This window comes from Gossypium hirsutum, chromosome D04, assembly GCF_007990345.1.
Source record: "Gossypium hirsutum isolate 1008001.06 chromosome D04, Gossypium_hirsutum_v2.1, whole genome shotgun sequence".
Lineage (NCBI taxonomy): Eukaryota > Viridiplantae > Streptophyta > Magnoliopsida > Malvales > Malvaceae > Gossypium > Gossypium hirsutum.
Window position 1 is genome coordinate 15,480,539 of NC_053440.1, and position 18,417 is coordinate 15,498,955.

At 33.2% G+C, this 18,417-nt stretch overlaps 1 protein-coding gene across 1 annotated transcript; it reads left to right on the plus strand.

Annotated features, from left to right (window-relative positions):
• Positions 1-361: 361 nt before the first annotated feature.
• Positions 362-1,286, plus strand: LOC107953440 (glutaredoxin-C1). The gene has a single exon (XM_016888751.2). The coding sequence runs from the start codon at positions 609-611 to the stop codon at positions 984-986; it is 378 nt and encodes a 125-aa protein (XP_016744240.1). The 5' UTR covers positions 362-608; the 3' UTR covers positions 987-1,286.
• The last annotated feature ends 17,131 nt before the right edge of the window (positions 1,287-18,417 follow it).

Genomic DNA, 18,417 nt, shown 5'->3' on the forward strand with positions numbered 1-18,417 from the left:
AAAAGTTGGAAACTAAAATATCCATCGCAATCATCAGTGCTTAACTAATAATATGAGTTAACATATATCATATAGCCAATTAGATGAAAATGAGTGAAAAGATCACTTTTTTTAGTCTCACACCCTAGTAATTATTTAGTTGAATTTCTAAATGAGAGCAAAAATTCTCAATTAGTTCACAGAACTCAGATTATATATTTAACTGATTATTATTGCTTAAACCCATGAAAAGACCTTTTTTTTTAAGGAAAAGGAAAAGGACAACATAAACAGCTCTTTTTACAACCATCTCTCTCTCCAAATATTGAACTGGACTGGAGTGAGGACTGCAAAAGACTCAAGAGACCAACTTTGTTTACTTTCCTTTATATTCACATTAAAATAACAATAAAACATTGATGATTCCCCCAAAAAACTTGCCCATATTTTGCATTCCCTTCTCTATAAATACCAACTCAAACCTTCATCATTTCTCACCAGCAGCAAGCTTCACTATTTGATCTCACTCCCTGACCTCAGCCAAAATCCCAAATCTTCTTTCTTTTTTTCCCCCCTCTATTAGTTTCTTGCTGCAGAAGCAGTCACCTTATTAGCATTTACTAAAAAAAATGCATTGCCAGACGGGTTCATGGGGTTCTTACGTGCCGACCACCAGGACTACAGTTGGGGATCCATTGGAGAGGATAGAGAGGTTGGCTTCGGAGAATGCGGTGGTTATATTTAGTATTAGCAGTTGTTGCATGTGCCATGCCATTAAGAGGCTGTTTTGTGGGATGGGAGTAAACCCAACTGTGTATGAGCTTGATCAAGACCCTCGAGGGAAAGACATGGAGAAGGCTTTGATGAGGTTGCTTGGAAGTTCTCCTGCTGTTCCTGTTGTGTTTATTGGTGGGAAACTTGTGGGTACAATGGATAGAGTCATGGCTTCCCATATCAACGGCACTCTTGTTCCTCTTCTCAAACAAGCTGGTGCTCTCTGGCTTTGATGATCTTTGGCATTCCTCATTTAAAAAAAAAACTGATATAGAAAAGCATGGCAGAGGAAGAGGAGTGATAGTTTTGGAGTCTACTCCATTTTGGAATACAGCAGTAGCTGATATGTCTTTAGTCTCTCAAGCTTTTCCTTCTTTTTTTTTCCTTCTTATTGGTGTTTTACTCACAAGTGGGTCTTTTTGGTGTGCCCTTTGTTTCAAGTTTTAACTAGTCTTTGATCTCAAGTGTGAAATGTAATGGCTGATGGTTCCCTCCTCTGTACAAAGGAAACAAATTAAAATAGTTATTTTCAATGAGTTTCCGCTTCATTTTTTATTTTGTTTGTTTCTTTAGTTTGCGCTTTTTTTTTTTGACCAAACAATGAAATTGGAGGGGCCTAGACAAGAACTCAGTTCCTGAACAGCCATAAAAACAGTAAAAACAAAGGATTTGACGATTAGTGACTAGCTAGGAAGGAAGAGGGGGTCAATGTCCGAACAACCATTGATTTCTTATTGGGATCAACACGTGTGGTGAGAGTGGATTATGATGACGTGTATGATTTTGTGGGGTTGGAAAGATTAATATGTATTCGAGAGAGAGAGGCCGGTGAGTTGCTAGTGATGGAATCTTATGAATATGGTGCTGGGGAAATGGATAGGAATGAGGAGCTATTGGAAGTTTTGACTTTTGGGAGTGGCCGAGGAATCTTTCCATCGCCATGACCATGGGCTCTCTTAGCATAAATATAAAAGGCATATAGTTATTCTTCTTGTTATGGGTTTGAGATTCATGATTTGATTCTTTTTCCCATAAATATTTACTTAATTCATTGTAATCTACTTGGAATTTCCAAGACTAACTTGCAGTTCCAGTGAGCTTCTTGATAGTGCAAAAGTTATGGTATTTTGGACCCGAGTGAATGAATGCTTCTCATATATATAGGACATCGGATGATAAGGTAGAAAGGGACAGTCATATATTGATGATGATTCACGCAACTTTAGATCATGTTGACCTCCATTCATGTATTACATATATGTAGCAGTAGTCCAGGTCTAAATGAATCACCCCAAACATTTCTGCCTTCAATATTTACACAGAACAAAACAATCCAATAATTAGTTAAGGCCTGCATGCAAATGCAAAACCACCCAACAAACAGCCCAACGCTTGGAAACCCATTCTGTTCTGCCCCAACTCAACCAAATCGCCTTTAAACCCATTTTTACCTGCTAAGATTAAACTTTCCAAAAACAATGCTTAACCTATTCTTCTATTACCTATTTTAAATTTGTTTTAGTAAGTCTATTTTTTTTGAAAAAAATTAACTCACAAATTAGTATCTAAACTATTCTTCTATTACCTATTTTAAATCAAAATGTTATATTCGTTACAAAAATTTCAACCAATAATAAACTTCCACGTCATATAAATTTAAAAAAAGATTATTATTTTTCTTTTATTTTCTTTTACATTACTCCTCTCTCTCTTTTTTCTATTCTTTTTTCTTCTTTTATAATATTTGATAATGCTAACAATGCTCGAAATTTTCCCTCTCGAGGTCGAGATGTTGAGAATTAATTATATTTTTGAAATTTGCCACTTACTTGCTCGACTTAATAGGATCAGAAAATAATTTTTCATCAATCTAAACCAGTGTTTTCAAAATCGGATCAATCAGTCGGATTGATTGGACCAAGAACTAGCCGGGTATCGATCCGAAGATAGGGGTTAAACTAATTGACCCGTAAATCAATATAGACTAGTTGAACTATAACATCTCTTACCTGGTCTGACATTTTGACATAGATAAGTGGTGTCACAATGACACTTTTCTCACCATTACAACATTTCTTTTAGCAAAATCATGATTTCACCACTTGTTAAAATCTAGTAAATTAATTTTTAACATTTACGAAACCTTAAGCACATTTTAAAAATACTTTAAATCATTTCCTAGGTGTTTGGACATGCCAAAAACATTAAACGAGGTTTCGAGAACAAAAAATAATTAAAAATACAAATTATACAAGTACAGTGTGGGTAAGTTTCAAGATTTAATGACTAAAAATACGACATCTCGACTAATAATTGTAACACCCCAAACCCATATCTGTCGTGGGAATAGGGTTATGGAGCATTATGTAAAAACGTAACATAAAAACATACATTTCCAAACATTATTATAGACATGGCATAATTCATTCATATACCTGCAAATCATCCCTTAATCGATCTCTCGAGACGTTAGAAACACTTTACAAACAATTCGGGACTAAATCATAAACATTTGAAATATTGAGGAAAAAGCTAGAAAATCCTAGCCCGTGTTCATGCTCGTGTAACTCTCTAACTTGGGTTACACGGCTATGCCACACGTCCGTGTGCCCATACGTTCGTGTGCCCACATGCTCGTGTGCTAGGCCGTGTAACTGTTTGACTTGTAACCTTTAAAACCTACAGGGGACACACGACCATGTCGCATGGTCGTGTGTCACACACGGTTGAGACATACACCCGTGTCTTAGGCCGTGTGGACAAGAAATCGGCCAAAATCAAGCCATCACCTTCCCCAAATCAAGCATGCACCTAAACCCAATTTGCAAATATAACCAATACATTCAAAACATGCCCAAATCATGCATAAAATGACAAATTCACTACACCTCAATCACAAACCATCAAACATATCTAAACATATGCATACTTGGCCATACATCAACCATACACATCTAGCTTATTTTCATACTAAAGCATATCTTAATTGACCTTATACCATGTTCATAAAAACTTACCATTTAATACATTACCCACATGCATCATACTTACATAAGTGACACAAATCAAACCTTTTCAATGATATCAAGCAACCAACTCATATATATACATACCAAATTCAACATTTAACACTCAACTTAAACTTTAAACATAAGTTTCCTATACATGTCATTATAACCTTGGCTAGAACATCAAAAACTATTGATATATTCGCTGGATAATATGATAGGTCTGCGATGAGCTTCCAAACCGAACGAGCTTTTGATAATCTAAAAATCATAGGAAAGAAAACTACGTAAGCACATAATGCTTAGTAAGTTCGTAAAGCATAAAACATAACTTGCCAATTCATTAATAAACATTAAGAATAAGCATTATAAAATCCAACCACAAGCTTGGCACAAGCCTAAGTACCATCAACAATACATGTTAGCATATTCAAACATAATCCACATGAATTTAACATTGGTAAGCCATTACACATGAACATAATTCATTTGAATTCATCATTTTCCTTAACATATCATACTTTCAATGGAACTTACCATTTCTACCCTTTTCATAAATACATACATAATTCCTTTTGAACATTTACCATTCATTTCCTTTTCATGCCCATTGAACCGTTTAGAATAGCACCGGATACGTGGGATAGCTCACACATAGTGTGCTAAACATATAACCGTAAGCTACATGATGCTTCTCACACGAGATGTGGAGTATCCGGAACAAATACATGACCTCTACCATCGGTAGGACATTCAAGACCAACACCCGAAACATCAAAACTCTAATGACATGTCATTTGTATCCTGCGAATTCCTAAGGTTCAAACGGTGCTCGATAACTATCATGAAATTGTTGAATATACATCATTTAGACACATGGAAAATAACACAATAATATATGAATCAAAATAACATTAAAACAACATTTAAACCATACAAACTTACCTTGATAAACAAGGCGTAAAAATGTAATCGATCAATCTGAAGCTTTCGCTTTTCCCCAATCTAACTCCGTACGAGGTTTATCTTGATCTAAATAGATAAATTCAATTCATTTAATTCCTCTATTATTTAATTCAGCCCCAAATTCATACTTTGTAAAATTACACTTTTGCCCTTAGTATTTTAACTTCTTTACAATTTAGTTTTTAAGCTCGTAAATTTACATTTATGCAAATTCATCCATATTTCATGCTAGCCGATTTACTTAGGGACTCATATCAACCTAAGAAAACTATCATTCCATAAATTTGTCATGTTATTTTACTAATTTTACAAATAAGTGCTTAATTGATAAATTCATCAAAAATCACTTTACAAAAGTTGTTTATTTAACAACAGGGACTCATAATCTTTCGTTAAACTTCAAATATAATGCAAACATGTTCATGGAAAAACCTTAATCCTTTAACAGTTTTGCAAATTAGTCCCTAGGCTAGCTAGATTAAGCTACAATGATTCCGAAAACATAAAAATCATTAAAAACGAGACAAAAACCACTTACATGCAAGCTAAGGGAGTTGGTTAAACCTAGTAAGCTTCCATGGAGATCTTTCCTTTTGTTTTTCGATGGAAGAAGATAAACTAAAGATGATATGTTTTGCTTTTTTTTCTTAATTTACATTAACTTATTTACTAAATTACTTATTTAGCATTTATTATTAACATTAAAATCACCTATTTAGTGCCCATAAAAGTCCACTAACAATGAAAATGGTCTAATTACCATTTGAATCCATTCACATTTAAGTTTCATAGCAATTAGACTCTTTTGACTACTAGAACTCCACTTTTACACCTTTTACGATTTAGTCTTTTACACTTAATTAAGCATGCAAACATTAAAATTTCTTAACAAATTTTTTATACAACACTACTAACATACCATAGACATTAAATAATGATAAAATAAATATTTACTAGTTAGATTTGTGGTCCCAAAACCTCTGTTTTGATTTCACTGAAAACAGGTTGTTACAATAATCACCTTATTTGTCTTCAAGTTGTAAAGTTTATAGCCCTTTGACATAAAACTATAACCGATGAAAACACACCTCTCACTTGTTTCTTCAAGTTTTGTCCTCTTTTCTTTGGTGATTTGAGCATAGCTAACACACCCCAAAAACTTTAAGGTGATTCACGGACGGTTTTCTTCCACTACATGCTTCAAATAGAGTCATATTCCATACAACGTTGGTTGGACATTTATTTAGAGAATACATAGTTGTATTAATAGCTTTAAGCCAAAATTATTTGAGTATTCCTTTCTTCATCAACATGGATTTAGTCATTTCCATCACTATTTGATTTTTCCTTTCAAACACACCATTTTTGTTATGGCGAATAACCAACAATCAACTGACGTTCCACGCCTTCATCTTTATAAAACTTATAGAACTCATCAACTTCTCAAAAAATTTATGAACCTATTTTGAGCATGAGACGTGATTTTCTTAAGATCGCACACATCGGTGTGAACCAACTTTAGTATTGTAACAACTCATTTTTAGTAGATCGGAACAATAGTTTTGGGATCACAAATTCGATGAGTAAATTATTATTTATTATTTATTTAGTGTTTACGGGATTTTATTAGGGTCGTATTAAAATTTCATTTTAAAATTTTGTTAAGAAATTTTAATGTTTAAATGCTTAATTTAGTGAAAATGACTAAATCATAAAAAGTGAAAAAGTTGAATTCTAATTGTTAAGAGAGTCAAATAGCTTTATAAGTGAATGTTAATGGACTTGATTGGTAATTATACCATATATGTTAATAGTGGATGTACATGGATTTGGTATTATTGAAATTTTGTTAATTTTTAAAGGGTAAAAAGGTAAATTAGTAATTAAAACTAAAAATAACATAAGAAAACATGTCATATAAGACCCCTAAACCGTATCTGTTGTCGGAATAGGGTTACAGAGCATTACCAGAGTTTACGTTTCAAAACTATCAAAAATTTTAAAACATTTAATTCATATCATCAATCACAGTGAAACCAATTAATAACATACGCATTGTCCCTTATACTAGCCCTCGAGGCTCTAAAAAAAATTAGAAACAAGTTAGGACTAAGTCGGAAACATATAACATTCTTCAGAAATGATGAAAATTTACAAACTGCAGAGTTCACATGGCGTGTGCTAGGCCATGTGACAGCTTGACTTGCAACCTTTTGAAAGCTACAGGGGACACACGGCCGTGTTGCCTAGTTGTATGTCACACACGATTGAGACACACGTCTGTGTCTCTTCCCGTGTGGACGAAAAATAGGTCATTTTCAAGTCATTTTTTTCACCCAACCTAGCATGTACCTACTAGCACTTTTGCACATATTACAAGCCTTCAAAACACACCAAAACCATGCATAATCAAACCATTCAAATAAGGTATAAAAACATACAACCAATATGCCCCATGGCACCTCAAACTCATCATCTAGACATGTACCATTACATATTCAAATTAGCCAAAATGTTCCACTAACTTTTGATTAAGTTTGCATCAATAACAAACCGTTTACTTCACCTAACAAAACATACCAAATATACCATTCAACAATTTGCACCAAAGATCATATATGTCATTTATAGAAAAAGTACCAAATTACCACGTTCATATCAACCACAAGGCATTTATAATATGCATACTTAATCAATCATTTTAACTTAAACATTTTTAGCATAATAAGTTATGATATCAACCAATTTAAGGCCATTTATATACATACCAAAAACCAAACCTTTGTCAATATTCAAAATACCATAATCATAACCAAGATATCATAACATAAGCCAAACCATATGGCTATTTCAACAACCAAAACACATAGGCCAAACATTAGCCAAAAAATGCCTATACATGCAATTATAACCAAAATCAAAACATCTGAAAGTACCAATAAAGCCGATGGATGTGTTATGGATCTTTGACTAGCTTCCAACTTTATAGAGCTTCCGATAATCTGAAAAGTAAGGGAAACCAACCACGTAAGCAATGAATGCTTAGTAAGCCAGTATAAACTTTAGTCATATCAATCCATTTCAAAAATAAAATTTATACATATCAAGAATAATCCTATATCGATACCACAAGATTCATGAAGCCATATTCAACAACTCACAAAGTGAATAAATCCACAGCATCACTTATACATATCATCCCTAGCATAGTGGGATTTTAAATAACTTTAAACCCTTTCAAATTTTCTTATTTTCATTTGCATTTCATTACTTTCCATTGCATTTACTATCTTTAGCTTAAATATCAACATCAATTCAACTCATCATTCTCTTGTTCATCATTTTACACTTCAAGTATGAATTTACTATTTCATTACTTTTCCACACCTGTTTCATATGCATAGCACACGAGACATAAGCATATCATTCAACCATAGCCGCAAGCTAGTGCATTTAAACATAATTATTTTTGGGACTAACCACATGATAAACCATTTCAATAGAAATTACATAATTTAAATCTTAGCAACCTTTCATGATAACAAGCATCTTTCCATTTAGTCATTTACCATTTCAATGCATAACTTATAAGTTTAACGTGGAATAATCTAACCACAACTTAGCCAAAGCCTAAACATGTACACCAAATATGTTAGCCAAATAAACATATAACATAAGCACTATAAACATGGATAAGCACAACATTTATTCATGTATCATATACATATATCATCCATTTCCACTTTCAATATACCATGTAATACTATTTCAATGAAATTCAAATGTATCTATATTTTAGTTCATATCGAACTCTTACCACTTAATATCTGAATAATGCTCGTTGAACCATTTAGAATACCGTTGGATACCCGAGATAGCTCACACATAGTGTGCTAACTCATATAACTGTAATCCGTCAAATCCTGTACATGTATGCTCAACGAGCTGTGAATCGGTATGCTCACTCGAGTTGTAGATTGGTATGCTCTCACGAGCTGTAATTTAGTATGCTCACATGAACTATAGATCGGTATGTTCTGATGAGCTGTAAATCAGTATGCTTACACGATTTGTGGGTCGGAACGTGCTACAGGATGCTTCTCACACGAGCTGTGAAGTATCCGCAACACATGCAAGACCTTAGCCATCGGTAGGACATTCAGGACCAGTACACGAATCATGTAAACCCTAATGACATGTCATTTGTATCCTATGAATTTCTAAGATTCAAACAGGGCTTGATAGTCGTCATACGTCGTTGAATTTCCATCGTTTCATGACATGATAGATTGCATAATAACATATATATATTAATTCAATCATAATAAAATCACACAATATCATTCAATTTAATCAAAATTATACAAAATTTAGTTCATACGAACTTACCTGGCTAAATTGTAGAAATACCAAAGTTTAGGGACATTTTGGTATTTTTTATTTTCCTCGATTTTCCACATAATCTTGAGCTAAATTAATAATTTCATTCAATTTATCAATTTAGGTAGTAAAAAAATGTATTTCATGTAATTTGGTTATTTTTAAATTTTTACAAAATTACCCCTAAAGTTTTACTTTTATTCAATTTAGTCCCTGGGCCAAAAACTGCAAATTAACCATTTTACCCAAAATTGAGCTTTTTGGAATGTCCAGGGTATCCAAAGCAACCCATTTGTGCAACAATTTCACATTAAATTCTTGTACTTTTATTAATTTTATAATTTAGTCACTGATCGGTAAATTCTTCAAAAAATCACTTAACAAAATACTTTTAATCATCAATAAACATTCTAAATTCATAATTTAACATAAAAAATCACAAGATTCATCAATGGAAACATTCAAAATATTTAACAATTTCAAAATCGAAGGTACGAGCTAGCTGGACCTAATTGCAACGATCTGAAAAACATAAAAATTAAAAGAAATGTATGAAAAATGGCTTACCATGCATCATCCAAAGAAGAACCAAAGCTTGAAGCTTTTTCCATGGAGAATTCGGTGGTGAACAACCAAAATGAAGAAGAAAACTTTATCTTTTCTTATTTTAACATTATTATATTATTTTAATATTAAAAATAATGTATAAAACATATATAAAATTAAAGGAGATTAAAAATTAAACCGTACACCATCTTAAGAATGGGTAATTTACCCATTAAGGCCATCCAATTATGATTCTTTAATCAATTAACACCTTTAAACTAATAGTGATTGACTTTTTCAACTTTTACGATTAGTCCTTTTCACTTAATTAACTATTGAAACGTTAAAATTTTTCAACAAAACTTTAATACCACCTTAATGACACTCCATAAATATTTATAAAAATATTTACAGCTCAATTTATAGAGACAAGATCCCAATACCTCGTTTTCTAAAACCACTTGACTTTAGGGTCTTACCACTTTAACTTAATAAATTACTTATAAAACAAAAATCACTATATCAAAAACCTTTTCAAAGTCACAATTAACTCGTAAATATTAAATATAATATTTACGTACTTACTCGTTGGATTTGGTGGCCCTGAAACTACTATTTTGGACACCACTGAAAAACGGGCTGTTACAACTTTTCCCCCCTTACGAAAATTTCGTCCTCAAAATTTCTCGCCTGATACAAGCCATCAAGTCGAATATTTTTGTCATATTTTTAATGGTAATCCACATATAAACCATTTATAACTAACCTCGATTCAGAACTCGCATCAAAACTCATAATAAAACTTGATACTATATCTGAACTTAACTAAAGAGCTATGGTGTTCTCCCGTCATCACTTATCATTAGTAGTATAACTACCAAGAAATTCCCAGTAATTGTCTGTCGAATCATAATCGAGAAACCCGGATTATCGAACTCTGACTGATGCTTTTGACATGTTTACATCTGTAACTTTCAACTGATATTTGTTCCCATTTTCTTGGAAAGTGTCAAGCAATATCATTTTACACAAGTGTGATAGCTTCAACATTCGGGATGATTTTAACCCATAATAACATTTCCTAATTAGAACTGATCTGATAGATATATTTCTGTATCATGTCCTCTAGAATATGAATTCTTCATTCAGTCAGTCTGTTTATTTACTTGTGAATGCACAAAATTTATTCTCGGACCTGAGGTAAACTTAAAAGACCTGAGGATAAACTCAATTTGCTTTTCAAATGAATAACCCGCTCTAATTAAAAGAACTGAGTCTATTTTATCAATTGAATAATTACATTTCAGAATAACTCTTTCTTCTTATTGTTGAGATCATAATTCCCTTAGAATACCAATCAAAGATCTTTACAAACTGTATTAACTCAAACAAAACATAACATCTCGTCTTAACTCGTTGACATAAATCATGATTACCTAAGGAATGAGAACCAATATACAAGTTTAAGATTGATCTTCCACCATTTACACTTTTACCGATGTCTGCCCCTTCACAAAAGCTAGAAAAAGGGATATATATAATAGAGCTATCTTAATTATTAACATCGAAGCTTTGAACCATACCGGAGCCACAAACATCAGATGAATTAAAAACCATAATTCTTTAAAAACCATACGTTTCAATCGTATAGATAGAACAATACCTCAACATCAATGGTGCATTCCAAAGAAAAAGAGAAAAAATCAAATGTAATTCCAGTAACAACCAGTACAAGAACACAACCTCTAAAAACCTGAGATTTGTATAATTGTGATTCCACGATCGAACCAAGAATCATAACTATAATAGATATATTTATCTCAAGTAAATATATATATCCTTTTTAGATGAACCACATCTGATAGAGTAGACTATAAGAATGATAAGAAAGTCGATATAATGAAATCCAATATATAAAGGTCTACTGAATTTTCAGGAATACAACCCATATTGAATGATAAAGAGATTGATGATACCCTAAAGAAAATCCAGAAGAAAAGTATCACTCATACATATTAGAATCAATTGTGATAGAGACAACATAAATTGCATATATATAATTCAGAACATCAACCAGTAGAAGAAATAAAATAACATCAAATGAATCTTATCGTTGAATCTTCTATCGAATATAATGAAATAGAATGCCAAAGAAAAATAAAGTAATGCCGATCATAATCAACCAGACTAACAATACCTTTGTTTAACATTATGTTTAGCCAACATTTTTATATGATAAGAATCACCTCTAAAGATGGAAAATTACATATACCTCAAAGAATAAATGAACATATAGAATACCAAGAAGAGATTGTCATAAGCCACTCGACTATAATCGCTAGATTCAGATATCTTTATAATTCAAACATTATTCCACTGACTATTACAGTCATCATAACCTCTTATCATCCCATTCACTAAAGAAATCAATTCAGAATAAATTCTGGTTAACTCGTTCTTTAGATACTATACCTGATTAAGTTGATTAGTCGAGATTAACTTCTTCTTTAACAGTGCCATTGCATAATCTGAATAATCTTTAAAAAAAATCTGATATCTCTTCTAAAACTGCCTTTACTTTTGACCACATTATTAATCATTTAGCCACTGAACTCGTCGGTTTCACACTTATGAGATTAATCAATCTAAATCTTGTGAATTTTGTTGTATAAGACTATACAGGTGAGAGGGTGAAGGACGTAAAGCCTCTAAATTTGACGCTCATATATACACACACATAACATAAGATTTATCATCAACATACATTATAAATCATTTATTCATACCTTTATGAGTCTCTACTCATCATAAATAACTTTTTAATCAAATACTTGAGTATCTTTGTCTATAAGTAAAACAAATCTCATCAGAGTTGGGAGATATCACACTATCACAGGTTATATAATGACATGTATTTCTAGACTTCACACATGTTACGTTCAGTATGATAACTGACTAAATCGTAGCTCTAATACCAATAAATGAAACACCCCTAACTCGTATCTGTCATCGAAATAGGGTTGCGGAGCATTACCGAAGTTTACGTTTCAAAACTATCAAAAATTTTAAAGCATTTAATTCATATCATCAATCACAACAAAACCAATCAATAACAGATGCATTGTCCCTTATACTAGCCCTCGAGGATGTAAAAACACATTAGAAACAAGTCAGGACTAAGTCGAAAATATATAGCATTTTTTAGAAAAAGATAAAAATTTACAAACTACAGAGGTCACACATCCCCTGTTTATACTTCAGTACCCCTGAATGCATTTATGTGTATTATTTATACTCTAGTAACCTTGAAGGTTAGTAGTACATTGATTGTATCTAATTGTGTTAAATTGAATATAATACTATGATCTTACAAAGTTATGTAAATTTACTGGTTCTTATGGATTATTTTGTAGAGATATGTTGCTGACATTTTGGAATGATCAATCAACCAGCTCACACTATCCATCGAAATTGGTAATTTTTGTGTCCCTTAGGGTAGTGGCATGTATATGTGGCTAAATATGTTAGTTAGATACAATTTGATACTTTATTATGTTATTAGGTATTCTATCATGCTTGTAAATAGGTTTCTTTTTGGTGTAATTAGAATGGTATGGAAGTGAATACTTGTGGTATGTTTTGATATATGATTGAACTAAGTTATTATGAAAGAAATGGATATATGTTGATATGTTTTCGTGGTTGATGTCTTGATTTAATTGTGGTGTCTATGAAGGGCACATTGGTTGATTGATATTAGGACATTGAAATGGTATGTTTTGAGATGATATGGTAATGGTCAATTGTGCCGTGATTGGTAAGTTTTGATCTAGTTATTGATGATTTAAGTGTGGTAAAATATGCATGTCTAGATAAGTGTTGTTGTGTGTATTTGAGATGCCTTTGAATGACATATCGGTTAGTTTAATTTAGGTCTTGAAATAGCATATATATATGTATGTTTAGGTATGGTTTGATGTCTTGTAGGTGTACACAAATGGTTTAAATGATTATGCATGAGTTGGTGTTTGGAATGGCTATTTTTGGTGAATTTTAGGTTCACATGGCCTGAGATATGGGCATGTGACTCAACCGTGTGTGACACACAAACTGGCGACATGGTCTGTGTCTCCTGAAGATTCCTTTATGTGAAAATTAGTGAGTTACATGACCTAGTACACGGTATGGCACACGGGCGTGTAGGGCTATTTTGAGAGTTACACGGGCATGTGACACGGTCGTGTGACCCTATTCAGAGAGTTATACTGGTGAGGACATGGGCTGAAACATGGCCGTGTGTCCCTAGTTTGAAGGTTACATAACCTGAGACACAAACGTGTGTCTCAGATGTGTGGGGCATACGGCTTGGCCACACGGCTGTGTGACCCTTGTTTCCTAGAATTTTGTGAATTTTTCTTAGACTTTCCAAATATTTTCAATTCGGTCTCGAATAGTTTCAAAGGTATTTCTTGGGCCTCGAGGGCTTGATTTAGGGACAATATGTGTATGTATGATTGATTTATGATATGTTTATAGTATAGAATGATATTATGTTTAGATGTTTTGGTTGTACGGTAATGCTTTGTAACCCTAATTCGGTGGTGGGTACGGGTTAAAGGTGTTACATTTAGTGGTATCAGAGCTACATTTAGTTGATTCTAGGACTAACGTAGCGGTGTAGAGTTAGTATATATACATGCCACATATACCCTGTGATAGTGTAATGCTGTTGATCCGTTCTAATATTGTATTTTTTATAGATTCAAGATGTCAATTAAATCAAATCGAGCTATAGTTAACGAAGCTGAAAGTAATGTTCAAGCTTCTAATCCTGAAGCAAGTAATAGTGCGTCAATTTCATAGTCTTTTAGTGACGAAATGAAAAATGTATTCCTCAAAATGATGAACCTGTGGTTCAATGAATTCAAACGAGCGAATCTAGCAACTCCACCACCTCCACCCTCTAATGTGCCTCCACCAGCACCTCTGGGTTTTCAAAATCTTGTACCATTGATGATTAATCTCATGTTAATAGATAAAGTTAAAAATGTAAAGCGGAGGAATTCAGAGGAAAGGTGGATGATAATCCTACAAAAGTCAAGTGTTGGCTAATGAATACAAAGAAAGTCTTGTTGGAGTTGATGTGTACCCCCGAAGATTGTTTGAGATGTGTTGTATCACTATTAAAAGATGAAGCGTATTTATGGTGGGACACTTTAAGCACGATGACATTAAGTGATTGTATTAATTGAGATTTCTTTCAGACTAAATTTAAGAAGAAGTATGTTAGCCGATTATTTATTGACAAGAAAAAGAAAGAATTTCTTGAGTTAAAACAAGGAAATCGGATTGTAGCTGATTATGAACATGAATTTGTGCAGTTAAGCAAGTATGCCCATAATATTGTATCAAATAAGGAGGAAATGTGTATTAGATTTGAGAATGGGTTGAATGATGATATTCGTATTTCTGTATCAATATTAAAGTTAAGGGAATTTGCAGAACTTTCAGAGCAGGCTCAAAAAGTTGTAGAAATTTACAAAAGTGACAGTTAGATTCGAAGTTTCGAGACTTTAACAAAAGGGGGTTGTTCAAGCCTACTCAAACTTCTCCATCAAAGAAATTTAGAAACGATACAAGCCGATTAGCTGCCCTTTCAGAGTTCACTGGTAAATAGAAACTGGGGCAAAATAATCTCCTGTTTGTTAATTCTCTAGTGGCTAGTGTTGGAAGTGTAGGAAATATTGAGAGAACTGTTCCTGTTTGTGATGAATGTAATAAAAGACATTTTGGTAAATGTTGACCAAAGTTGGCAGCTTGTTTCCGTTGTGGGTTTACTAACCATTTCCTTCGTGATTGTCCGAAAAGAAAATGATTTTGGTAATCAATTGAACAAGCTTGAAGCAACTTCTCAGAGAGGTAGACGATCTGGAAACGCCAGGAACACTACTCCTGGTCGAGGAAAGAATATCGAGATGAATGAACGGTTTAAAGCGAGAACACCAGCTAGAGCTTATGCAAACAAGGCTCGTGAGGAAGCTACTCCCCAGAAATTATTGCAGGTATTTTTTCTCTCTCTTTGATATTGATGTATTGCATTGATTGATCCTAGATTAACTCATTTGTATATATGCACTGCATTAGTAGACAAAAAGAAGTTACTTGTTGAGTTCATTGAATATACTGTCATAGTTACGAATCCCTTGAGTCAATGTGTTTTAGTTAATCAGATGTGTAGATCGTGTCCACTGAAAATTAGGGGTTATGATTTTCCCACTAGTTTGATGTTGTTACCTTTTAATGATTTTGATATCATTCTGGGAATGGACTGGTTGTCTGAGCATGATGCAATAGTGTGTTGCCAAAGGAAGCAAGTTAGTTTGAAGCGTTCAGATAGTGAATTTATTTGTGTTAAAACAGATGGAGTAGATTCTATTATAAATGTAATTTCGGTGTTGACAGCTCAGAAATTGATTAAAAAGGGTTGTAAAGTTTATTTAGCCTATGTTCTTGATTCAAAAATGAATGAATCAAAAGTCGAACAAGTGCAAGTAGTTAAGGAGTATGCTGATGTTTTTCCTAAAGAACTTTCTGGGTTGCCACCAACACAAGAAGTAGAATTTGTGATTGAACTTGTGCCTGGAACAGCTCCAATTTCGATAACGCCGTATAGGGTGGCCCCTATAGAATTAAAAGAGTTGAAAATATAGTTACAAGAGTTGTTAGATTGCGAATTTATTCAATTGAGCGTATCACCTTGGGGCACTCCAGTTTTGTTTATGAAGAAGAATGATGGGTCAATAAGACTATGTATAGATTATCGACAGCTGAATAGAGCTACCATCAAGAATAAATACTCGTTACCTCGTATTGAGGATTTGTTCGATCAATTAAAATGAGCTACAGTGTTTTTGAAGATCGACTTGAGATCCAGATATTATCAGCTACGAGTTAAAAATCAAGATGTACCAAAAAATGCATTCAGAATTAGATATGGTCACTATGAATTTCTGGTGATACCATTTGGTTTCACCAATAATCCTGCAACATTTATGGGTTTGATGAATCGGGTGTTTTAACCATATTTAGATCGGTTTGTTGTGATATTCATTAACGATATTCTGATCTATTCACTGAACGAGTCGGATCATACCGAACATTTAAGAGTTATAATGCAAACTTTTCGTGAAAAACAACTGTATGTGAAATTTAGTAAATGTGAATTCTAGCTGCGAGAAGTAAATTTTCTAGGAGATGTTATTTTTGTGGATGGAATCAAGGTTGACCTAAATAAAATATTTGCGATTGTTGAATGGAAAATTCTGAAAAATGTTTTTAAAGTTTGAAGTTTCTTGAGATTAGCTGGATACGATTGATAATTCGTTAAAAATTTCTCGATCATTGCTTCACCTATGACAAGGTTATCATTAAAAATACGTGGAATTTGCTTGGTCTGATAAACGTCAACAAAGTTTTGATCAACTAAAAAGCATGTTAATAGAAGCTCCAGTATTAGCTCAGCCTAAATCTGGTATGACATATGTTGTTTACAGTGATGCATCTCTCAATGGTTTAGGTGTTGTGTTAATGCAGACAAGGAAAGTAGTAGCTTATGCTTCTCGACAGTTAAAGCTATATGAAAAAATTATCCTACTCATGATCTTGAGCTTGTCGCGATCATCTTCGCTTTGAAGATATGGAAGCATTATTTATATGGTGAGAAATGTCACGTGTATATTGATCACAAAAGCTTAAAATATTTAATAACCAAGAATGAGTTGAATCTGAGGCAGCGACTTTAGTTATAACTACTGAAAGATTATGATTTGGTTATTGATTACCATTCGGGGAAGACTAATGTGGTTACGGATGCACTCAGTAGGAAATCATCATTGTTTGCACTTCGAGCGTTGAATAGTCATATGGCTTTGAATACCAATGGTTCTGTACTGGTGGAATTGAAGACTAAAACCTTACCTCTGCAACGAATTCAAGAATTGCAAAATGACGATATGAAGTTGATAATGAAACTAAGCCTAGTTCGGGATAATTTGACTACTGAACACAATATTGGTGATGATGGTATATTGTGTTATCGTAATAGAATTTGTGTTCCGAATAATTCAAATTTGAAACATGATATTCTATCTGAGGCTACATATTCCATTCATCTGGGTAACACGAAGATGTATAGTGGTTTGAAACAGATGTATTGGTGGTCAGGTATGAAATGAGAGATTTCAGAGTTCATATCAAAATACAGCAAGTTAAAGCCGAACATCAGGTACCTTCTGGTTTATTACAACCTGTGATGATTCCAGAATGGAAATGGGAACGTGTTATGATGGATTTTGTATCGGGATTATCTCTATCTCCGAGAAGGAAAGATACTGTACGGGTCATTGTAGATTGTTTGACGAAATCCACGCATTTCATTCCAGTGCTTATGGATTTTTCACTTGAAAGATTGGTAGAGTTGTATGTTTTCGAGATAGTTAGACTGCACGGTGTGCCAATTTTTATTATTTCTAACAGAGATCCATGATTTATGTCTCGATTCTAGAGCAAGTTACATGAGGCTCTACGTACTCAACATCATTTTAATACAACGTTTCATCCACAGACCGATTGTCAGTTTGAGCAAGTTATTCAAACACTCGAAGATATGCTTCGATATTGTGTTTTAGAGTTCAAAGGTAACTAGGAGAGATTTCTGTCGTTGGTAGAATTTGCATATAATAATAGTTATCAGGCGAGCATTAAA